The sequence below is a fragment of the Meleagris gallopavo genome, chromosome Z, assembly GCF_000146605.3.
Source record: "Meleagris gallopavo isolate NT-WF06-2002-E0010 breed Aviagen turkey brand Nicholas breeding stock chromosome Z, Turkey_5.1, whole genome shotgun sequence".
Lineage (NCBI taxonomy): Eukaryota > Metazoa > Chordata > Aves > Galliformes > Phasianidae > Meleagris > Meleagris gallopavo.
In genome coordinates, this window is record NC_015041.2 from 30044220 (window position 1) to 30055424 (window position 11205).

General features: G+C 34.8%; 1 protein-coding gene across 2 annotated transcripts in view; it reads left to right on the top strand.

Annotated features, from left to right (window-relative positions):
• LOC104915035 (centlein-like) overlaps positions 1-11205 on the top strand; it is a 449820-nt gene that overhangs the window by 140296 nt on the left and 298319 nt on the right. For both annotated transcript variants that reach the window (XM_019610484.2, XM_019610485.2), the window contains exons 2-4: positions 3253-3344; positions 6217-6737; positions 9269-9443. In XM_019610484.2, the coding sequence (XP_019466029.1) occupies positions 3253-3344; positions 6217-6737; positions 9269-9443 (788 nt within the window). The remainder of the gene's footprint in view (positions 1-3252; positions 3345-6216; positions 6738-9268; positions 9444-11205) is intronic.

The following is an 11205-nucleotide window of genomic DNA, read 5'->3' on the forward strand; positions in this document are numbered from 1 at the left end:
AAGGAGGTTGTGGATGCCCCATCCCTGGAGACATTCAAGGCCAGGCTGGATGTGGCTCTGGGCAACCTGGTCTGGTGGCTGGCAACCCTGCACATAGCAGGGGGGTTGAAAATAGGTGATCACTGTGGTCCTTTTCAACCCAGCCCATTCTGTGTCTTTCAGCAGAGGTGGCAGCCATGTTCTGGGCAGCCATGCAGACAGTCATACCAAAAAATCTCAATCAGCTCATTGATGTGAATAGGTACATTACAAAAGTGAACTTTGTCTGGAGCTGAATATTGGCTTCATTGTGTTGGAAACAATGGTGAAAATGTTGGAATATCACCAAGTTTGCACCAGGTGGATCCCAGGAATGCTCATATGGAAATGGGAAGTACACTATATGCATGTTTGCCGGGAGCTATTGAACCAGTATGAGTCAGAAGGTGACAATTCCCTAGATCACATCATCAGCAACAGCGAGATGTGGTGTCACCACTACAAGCTGGAGTCAAAATGGCCGTCTGTGGAGTGGCGACAAGTGAATTCTTCATGGAAGAAAAATTTTGAGACACAGCCCTTAGTGGGTAAAGTGATGTGCATTATCTTTTGGGATAGGAAAGGGATGGTCCTTCTGGATTTCCTGGAACCCGGACAGAACATCTGACCCAACATCCTGACAGTGACTAAGCTGGAGGCTTAAACATACAGAGTCAGGCCAAAGAAGAAGATCTTTTTGTTGCAGCATAATGCCATGCCCCATAGCAGTTTGAAGACTGTGGAGCACATTTTTCTAGATACAGCGCCTTCATAGCAGATGTGAAAGAATAGATGACCTCCACTGATGTAGATTTTTATGAGCGTGGCATGCAGGCTCTTGTTCATTGCTGGTGAATATACATAGCTAATAGTGGTGCTTTGTAGCTATGAATTTGTTTTATCAAATAGTGTTATTCTGCTATTGTAATTTCCATGGAAATAAATAGGTGGCATTACTTTTGGAACAACTTACACGGCACTATTTATTGTTATTTTTTTAAAATGGATAGTTTTTTTCTCTGTAAAAAGGATTTACACAAATATTAGTAGGGAGCAGCAGTATCACAGTTCGGATACCATTTGTCAGTCGAACTACCTGATAATCAGATTTTGTGGCTATTAATTAGAAGCTAAGTGTTATGTTCCAAAGCTGGCAGTAGCTGGCAGTTAACTGTGTTTTCTCAGTGGGATATGCTTACTTACATAAGGCCATCGTAATTTGCCGACTGAAGATTGTGAGTTTTATGACTTATGAGTCTTCCTTGAGGAATAACTTGGAATTTTTTTATGTAGGAGAATGGTGGGTAGATCCCATGTCTTGCTGAATAGATTGATGTGATCAGTCTGTCTGCTGTCTTAGACAGACACACAGTTATAGGCAATACTGGTTGATTGCCTCCCTAACCAATTCCTGTGAACAAATATGTATCAATTAGAAGGAGGGAAGGGAGAGAAGGCTGCGTAGGCCATTTATTTTTGCCTTGATAGACGGGGTTATGCTACAGTGACATTTGCCTTTTCTTTAATATATTTTGTTTCTGACTTCCATGGTAAAACTGAACATGTGCAGATTTTTCTGTCTGTTTTGCAGTAGTCATCTTTATTCTCATGCATATCATATGTTTATTTATAGGTAGTTTTGTAAATTGTATTTTAATATATCCACATAATAAACATAACACCTTGTGTGCTTTGATCAGTTTCTTTGACTACGGGAAATAATTTTTCTTTTCAGTGAATTACAGTAAATGCTGATATAAAAACTACAACAGGCATTCAAATGAGTGAATATTTAGAAAAAGATGAAAAGCATGTTCATATTATCTTTGTGTGTTACTTAGAGAGTGTTGTAAATGTATGCAGTACCACTGTGCTGGGGGACTGTAGTCTGAAATAACATGGGAACTAACATATTAATATCAAGGTAAAGGTACATATTCCCCAGATGCGTAGTTTTACCTTTTTCAGCTTTTATTATCTTTAGAATAGTGCTCCATTTATTTCATGAATACAGAAGTATTAATTGGCCATGACATGTTCCAAAGACAAAAGAAAGGTCTAATTCACTCTAACAAACTTGTTAGTCACTGTTTATATCAAGAGGATTGTGAATCTACTGAGAGTAACACTGTTTTCTTCTACACTTGCTTTGTTTATAAATCAAAAGTTTTTAAGTGACCTGCGGTGTCTGCTTGTAGTTTGAAATGATACTTCTAAAGCAGCTTTCACTGTATGACACAGATATTTATCCCTTAAGATTAATTCTTAAAAATAATTTGGGGGAAGAAAAGAAATGTGAATATTGTGTTCTTTTTATAGTGTTGAATTTTTTTGTTTTATCTTGTTTTTTTGTTTTTGAACATCTTTAATATTCTAAGAAAAAAAACTCATTCTGAGGTGTGTAATTGCTTTTTTTTCTTTAAGTAGTGAGAAATTTGTGAATGGTAAGCTTTTAAGCAAAATCTAAATACAGTATATTTTACTTCTGATTTATTGTATATATTAGTACCAGTAAACTTTTTGTTACCATCCTGTTGAATAATTAATTCTTAAATTATTCTTTTAGTGGGATTTTTAGAACCTAAAGTACATAGCTTTATCTGAGAGCGATGCATAGAGTAAATTTCATTCTCATTACTTCTATCAATTTCTAATTGTTATGAATTCACAGCATTACAGTCCAATGATTTGTGTGATTTATCTGGTGAAGTACATGATCTTTCACTTATCAAAAAAGGAGTTTAAAGTTTTCATCCATCCTAATTCTGTTTGCTTTGTTCACCAATCACTCTGATCCTCCTAGCAGGGGACGAGACCTAGAGAACAAAACTCGTAGCAACTGTGTAGATAAAAAGGCGATGAATTCTGCTTTTAAGGCATAGAGGGAATAGTCTATAAAAGAATAAAAATGGGAATGAAAGTACAGCGTCTTTAACCTGCAGATCTATTGTACCTTTGAAAAGGTTGTACTCTTAAAAAAAAACATACTGTGATGCTGCAAAGATTCGTAATTATGTGACAGAGCACTTTGAAAAGAGGTCACTCTTTAGAAACTGACCAAAAGGCTTGTCAAGAAAATACACCACGTTATAAATAATTGCAGAAGAATGGATTTTCTTAAAATATCTAGGTATTGTTTTAGTGTTATGCTATGTGTCACAATGTATTATTTATTCTCTGATAGAGATTGTATTTTTTATACATATTTTTATATATATATTTATTTTCTGGTAGAGTTACTTTTTAAGCTTAGTGAAGATGATGGGGTCAAGAACAGTACTCCAAAGAAGAATGTGGAAGCCAGTTCAGATCAGAGGTTACAGAAGGTAAGATAGCAAACTCACCAAACAGATCTAGATTTTAACTTAAGAATCATATGTATAAGCTAACACCCATGCATTCAGGCCTCAATTTTCATTTTATAATTGAAAAATATGGATTTCCAAAATTGTGTCAAAAATGAATTCTACTGAATTATCTGTGTGTATATCATGAGAGATAAGCATAGTAAATTAAAAGAATTGTTAGAGCTAAAATGTTAAAAACTAATAAATGATCTAAATGTTGCACATGTTTAGCATTTACCGATTCTAAGTTCAAATGTCCTGAGTTCTTTTGATGATTATTTAACTTTATATGATATCAGATGTTAATCTCCACAGATCTCTTGCTACAGAATAAAACAGATGAATAATGGTGATCAATTCTTTTCTTGTTTTATATAAAATTTAGAACAACATTGCATCTGCAAATATTTTTAAATACGTGGGTTTAACTCTTTTCACAAAATAAATTTAATGTTTGGCTTAGCAAATAAGTGTATTTAAACTTTACTGCTCAACATTCTACGTGTTTCACTTCATACACTAACAAGATGTTCTTAACTAGTTGCTGTTTGTATTGACATTTATAGTATACACAAGTAGTTTAGTATGTTAACAGGTGTTCACTTAAGAGGGCTCACTTGTATTTTACCATATGTCTTATTCGCTGTGAAGAAAAGACATCCTTCAAACAGTATTATACTTTTAGTTTCTCAGTTTGCAAAACAGTATTTGTTTTATTACTTATAAATCTTTAAAAGCATGCTTAAATCAAATAAGCACAAATCTATAATTTCATATGTCAGTTTGGGTATGTCTATTTATTTTTTATTTGTGAATTAACTTGTAGGAAGTATGGTAATTTACAGCAGATGATGTGATTGCATATACTTGTAACACTTGCCATATGGTCAGGCAATGAAGGCTGTCATCTCGTTATTACTGAATGACAAACATCATGTTAAAATAATAACACACAGAATAGGAAGTGCTCACATTCATTTATCTTAAGGTAGAGTGAGTAATTGAAATAATTTGAATGCTACCATCTGAAATGTCACACAGTTTATGCTTGGTTATCATCTATATCTCAAAACTATAATTTTATTTGCCAGGTACTACATAATTTTTATCTCTATGGATATACAGAATTACGGTGGTACCTTAGGGATAAGTATAGAAGCTACTCATTGTTTATTTTCTTGCACTTGTCATACATGACTTTAAGTGTTAGTGAGTGCAAAAGGTTGCATTAAAGAACTCCAAATAATAATAGAAGAATCTCAGTTTAGGAATATAGTTGAAGAAAGGTACTAGTATTGCTTAGTAGTGGAGAGCCAAAGAAAATCTATGAAATTTATCATAAATCTTGATTCTGTTGAAGTATTTGGAAAAAAATATATTTATATTCCTCATTTCATCTAGCAAGATTATGTAAACATGATACAGTCTACTCATTATGGGAATGCTACAAATTTCTGTCAAAGAACACAGCATAGTACATGTGTTCATACTGGAACGTCTGCTATCGAAGTTATAAATAAATTCAGTATCAAATTCATAGATACATACACAGTTTAGGTAGCAGCTTTTGCCCTCTCTATATTGATAGTTCTCATTTATCTGAATCATATCCATATCCACAATATGTACCCATGTATATCCACTTCATAAATAATTTTCTAGGTTTTAAACACATAGGCGAAAAAGTCTTTGTAAATACAGACAGCATTTCTTGAGAAATAACATGCTTTTGATATTTGCAAACTCCTGGCCAGTCCTGTCACTTAGTTACACTGTGGATGTGGGATGTCAGAACGTGCTTTGAAATTTTTTAGCGCAATGAAGTGATAGAATTGGCCAGTAATTTACAAGATTAATAACTGAATTAGCCATGTCCTGCTTGAAAAATAGCCTTTTTCTTTCAATTCCTTAAAAATGTACTGCACCTGATATTTCCCTCAGTGGAAGAATGGGGATGGAGCTTGTGCAAAAACAGCTAAGTATATTTCTTCAAAATGACTAAGTGGTTACTGAGCACAGATCTCACTCTGATGGCCTTTGCAAGCTTTTGAGGAAATCCTTTGAGTAAATGTTTGTTTTAGGATCTGCTAAGATTAAAGTCTCTACTTGTTTCTAGAAATTGTGAGACTTAGTTTGAGTGATAAACAGTCCTGAAGAACTTTGAGAATCACCTTGTTGTTCATGGCTTTGAATTTGTGCAGTCTTCAAAGAGCTTCAGAAACAAAACATATGCATCCCTTTAGGTAGAACATGCTTCTGCAAACTGTAATTGAGAAGACCGTAAACATGCTGCTTTAGAATGGGGTTGGTTTTTCCTTCCTATGAATAGAAAATATACTTCAGCCTTCGTATTCTTTAAGTGCTGAGCTTCTGATGTCTATTGCTATGATACATTTTTTTTTAAAAAAAAAGATCAAACTAATATTTATTTTGTATATTTATATCTCAGGAAAGGACATGTTGATTAAGATAGCTTGTGCAAAGTTGCCTGTATTTCAAGATACTTTTCCTTCCTAAAATGTTTATTTAAATTCAATTAGTATGTATAACCAAATCAGTAACAAGCTTAAGATGCATCTGGAAAGTTCATTAGCATATTTAAACTTCTGTGTCACTTTGCCTGGAATTTTAACTTCTTTTACCATCTGCCCTTTGTTCAACAGCTGTATTATTGCAGCTAAAATGTATTCATCTACACTATGTTAGAATTATTTTTAAATTAAGTACTTTAGATTGCTTTTGTCCTTGTGCTTAGTATAATATTATTGTCATATAGTAAATATGTTTTAGAACAGGATTTTCTCTACCGGATTGGTTAACATATTATGAATGCATAAATTATTTTTGCTAGGTAGAACAACTAGAAAGAAGATGTAAAACTATTGAAAGGGCAATAAGGAAACAGAAAGAAGTAAACAAGGACTTGCTGAAGGAGAAAAATGATTTGAAAGCATTTTTAAAATTGGAAAGGGAAGATGCAGACACAAGAGAAAGAGAGCTGGAAAAACTACTTAAGAGGATTTGTGAAATGAAAAAAGACAATGCAGAGCTTCAATTAGTAATTGGTGATCAGGAAAAAGAAGCTGCTTCTTTGAAGAGGCAAGTGGCAGAAGCTAACAGGTTGAGAAATGAAAATGAAGATTTGCTGAGTCAAGTGGAGGAGCTGACGTGTTTGCTGGGTGAAGCCAAAGCAGCGGCAACCTCTGGGCAATGTAATTGCAAGATAACAGGCACCAAGGTTAAATTAAAAGCAGCCAAGAAAAAGAGCTCTTTGGGACATCATGGAGCTTTTCTCAAACAGTCCATCAAGGTTATGAGTAATGTATTTGAGAACTTCCGTAAGGACGGCTGGGAGGATGTGAGTGAAAGCAGGTACGGCTCTCATTAACTTAGCCCTGTAGAGGGGACACTGTGCATATGTAAAGCACTAGCAAATGGAGATTGAATTTCAACTACTGTTGATTTGGTATTCAAAAAAAATACTGTCAGATCCTTTGAAATATCTTGGGAGGTCTTGTTCTGAGTTTATTGACTGAAATTTGCATGCAAAATTAGCCACAACTGCATGAGTATTTGAATAGGTGCCAGGAAACCCAAAAGAAGGCAATGCTTGATTTCTTCCAGTGATGCTATTTTCATGCAGTCATGAGGCTTGAAATTGACAGTTTGGCAGGTTGATTTAATTTGCTGGCCCTTTGCATATTCACCACTGACAGCTAAGGATTCCCAGGCAAGCCTACTAAGTCGGTTTAGTTATCTTGTGACATGCCAACCCGGGAGGAGAAACATTTTTTCCCCTTAATTTAGTTAGATAAATTTTGAATGACCCATTTCAGCTTGCTAGCAGATGTCTACAAGCTGTTTAACATCCTTTAAATTAAGAACCATCCACACTAATTATTTCATGTATGTTTTATCCACCATCATTGTACTAACTTTAATTGAATCATAGTTAAAAATTGGTTCTTTAAAGGTAATTGTTACTGCTTAGAGTCTCAGTCATGAGTCACAGGGCCCTCTGAAAATTGCACAGGCAAGATTTGTAAATGTTCATGATTTTTACTTCTGCTTCTGTGTGTCTACACAAATGAGGCTGCAGTAAGCTCCTGTGTGAGCAGTTATCACACCTTTCAGTACGTAATACTAAGAGACACGTAAAGAAATTTCTCAAGCCTCTCGAGTGCAGGATATTGATCTGTTACCCCCAAAATATAGAGAAGAGGTAAAGAACATGGAATCTTCTTTGTAGCTTTCATGATAACTTCTATATGTTATTTGGAGCAAGTCAGCAATGGCAAATGAAAACCTTCTGCTGCCTTTTCCCATGCAAAATAGGGGCTCCCAAATACAGTATCTCAAAAGAAAAGAAAAGTTAAATACCATCTAATTTGTCTGTTGCTAACATTAATACCAGGCTTGTTTGCTTTTCTGTTTAATATTGGAGATCTGACTTTACTGAAATGTATTTTTACTTGTTACAATTAACAAAATTTTATTCAGCTTAGCATGTTTTGCTTTTTAAGAAAAAACTTCAACAAAAAGTTGCCCTTTCAAGTAATTGTACCCATAAATTCCTTTATACTTATATTCCTTTATCCTTAGTATGTTTATACCTCTATATCCTAACCTGATATATAAATATCAGGTTAGGAAATTTATGACATAAAAAAGTAAGCATTTTTGAAGGAGGTATTTCAAGGTGTCATGTTCAAAAACCAAGGAAGATTTCTTACCTACCTTGCTCTTAGTTTTAATATATGCTATTCTATACCAGTGGTATATCAGACAGTGACTCTGAATTTATAAATTCAAATCTTTTGTTGTCTAAGTAAACTATTATTTGGAAGAATTCCAATGAGAAAAGCATGCACACACTTAGAAACATATCTCTGCTATGGCACAGATTATGTTGGTTTCTGTTCTTACCAATAAATAGAGCATGCTAGTCTGCCAGCACAGGATTTGGTAAGCACGGTGTTCCTGTATAAACTCTTCTGAATTTCAGGTCTTCTGTCTGGTTAAGTACCATCCATCTCTAAATCATTGATTTTTATGATGAACTTAGTTGTGTCTCTTTAAATGTCTTGGTTTAATAATTAACAAAATTGCTGTAGTCACATGTTTCCTTCACAAATGGTTTGTGCAAATGGTGATAAAGAACCACTGATGGTACAGAAGGTGATATTTCAAGATTTACGTTTTAAAGTAGACTGAACTGTTTTAGAAAAAAAATGATTATCTGGGGCAAGGCTATGAAAAACTGGAAATTAAGAGTGTATTGATATTTTAACATCAAAACATAAATTGAAGGGAAAAATGAAAAATTTGAAGTTGAACATTTTACATCCAGTACCTATCTATGCCATGCAATTTGTATGTCACGAATACTAAGTTGTATAGAATTTAAAAGTGCTACAAAAGGGATATTAGAATTTTCACTGAAGTGTTGTTCATCAAAAGTACATCAAAAGTACAAATGAATTGAAACAATTTGTTATTAAATTTAGTGCGTTTCTTTTATTTCCTATCAAATGTGGAAATGCAGAGGAAACTGAGTGTATCTGTGTGAGCCACTCACACTCAAGAAGCACTATTAAGCAGTTTTTCAAGTCTGTCACTTCTGTGAATGACGTCTAGGAACTCCACTCATATACTGAAATTCCATTTGACAGAAGGGACTTAGAGAGATGACAGAAGACAATTTCAGCGATTTCTTTTTTATTGTATTTGTAAATATCTGCTGAATAAGTCATCTTAGTATTGTTTGGATTTTTTAGTACTTTCTCTTCTTTCTTGCATGTAGTATTTTCTGTGTACTTACTTATTGACTATTTGGAACTTTTAAAAGGAATTGCTGATGTTTAGCTTTGTTTTGTTTTGTTTTCCCTCATGTGCTGTTTTAGTGACTCTGAAATACCAACTCCTGAGAGTCTGGAAGCAGTGACTATGAAGATAGTGCAGGATATTGATCTGTTACCAGACAGAAATAAACATCAGGGAAAAAAGCAAATAGAAGATGGCAAAAAGCCCTGCAATGCTGCTCGTTTAGAAGGCAAAAGCCAGCACTACAAGAAAAAGGTATATATGTTTTGTTCTCTAGTGCAACATCTTGAAATTTAATAGTTAATATTATGACTGCTGTTCTCCTTTTAATTAATTTGGCTCTTCTCATAAGCTGGGAAGAAAATCTTCTTTCTTTGGTTAGGTAGAGCTTTATTATCATGTAGAATATTTTCTGAAAAATTAGTCTGCAAAGTATTTGAAGGATACATTGAAGTGCAAAAGCTGTTTTAAAAATATAAACCTACTGTAGGCTAGTCCTACTGTCTCACCGTCCAGACAAAGAATGCCATAGTTATTCCATTTAACTATTTCTCGTTTGGATAAACCGTAGAATTTATCTGAGTGACACAGTCCATAACAAAGAACATCCCCATTTGCTCACTAGTAAAATGGTGTGTTGACTAGTCAAGCATTACTACTTTACAGTTCATTTGGTGTGCAGAAAGTGTTATGTCCATTTTGGATTGTTTTGGCTTAGATTTGTCTAGGTGATTCTGTCAAGAGAAGAGTATGTTTTTAGTTAGCTCATTTACATTCATTTTGGAGATTTCAACCACTTGTCTTATTCCTAACATCCATGTACTGTTTTCTCCCAGAATGGGGACAGCTGGTTGTTTCTCAGGTCTTCAGGTATTCTTTACAGCCCGTAACAGATGACTCATTTTTGGACTTCTGAGCAGTGTCTACACTACTTTTCCTCTCCTGTGTTTGTCCAGAGAAATCACTTTACATCATGGAGTTTTAAACACAAGCAGACACTGTTATTTAGTAGGTTAAGAAACAGCACTAAAACACTAAGTAACTTGCTGCTGCTTGAAAACTGCCTTGAAATTCTGTTATGCACTGTGAAATAACCGTTTGAAGAATTTGAAAGCAGATTTCCTTTTCTTGCTCTCTAAAATTTTAAAACGAATGCAAAATTTCTGGTCTTGTTATGTATTTTGGTTTAATGTTTCTACCAGGAGATCCATTGTTCTGGTATAAAAGCTGGTTCTGGTATAAAAGGGAAATTTCTCCGCAGCTGTTTTGGTATGGAATACACAGTGTGAGCAGAAGCACATGATATTTGTGAAACTCTTGACAGTGTGTGCTGTTCCCATTATCTCCTGCCATTCCTTACTGAGGATATATAAGATGAGGCATTCAGCTGACTCTGGACTTTCTAGACTGACTGTCTTTCCTTTTTGTCTGCAGTGCACTTGTTCTGTTCCAATTGGAAACAATAAACATAAATACTCTGATACATTTACTTAGCAAGCTAGGGAATTTTGAGCATTCATAGGAAGTAGGAATGCTAAGTAGGAGTATATGCTTCACTGGAAGTTCCCTGAAAATGTGTCTTATTGTAAAAGTATACAAGATGGCATTGCAAAACAGCAATTTTAATGTTCTTTGCAGTATAGCAGGTTTTACCAGTATTCCAAACAGCAAAAATAATAATAAAAATCTTAAAAAAAACTCTTGAGGGGGACACTCTAGTTGTGTAATGGTATTTTCACACAAAGGGAGGCTAGAAGAACCTCAGATGCAAAATCTGATAATTCACAAAATGAGAGAATTGTAGAGATTGGAAGGTACCTTTGGAGATCAAGTCCAACTCCCCTGCTAACAAAGGTTCCCTACAGTAGGTTGCACAGGAGGGTGTCTAGACAGCTCTTAATTAATCTTATCTGCATTAAGAAGAGCTTGTCCAGCAGGTCGAGGGAGGTGATCCTCCCCCTCTACTCTGCCCTGGTAAGGCCTCATCTGGAGTACTGTGTCCAGTTCTGGGCTCCCC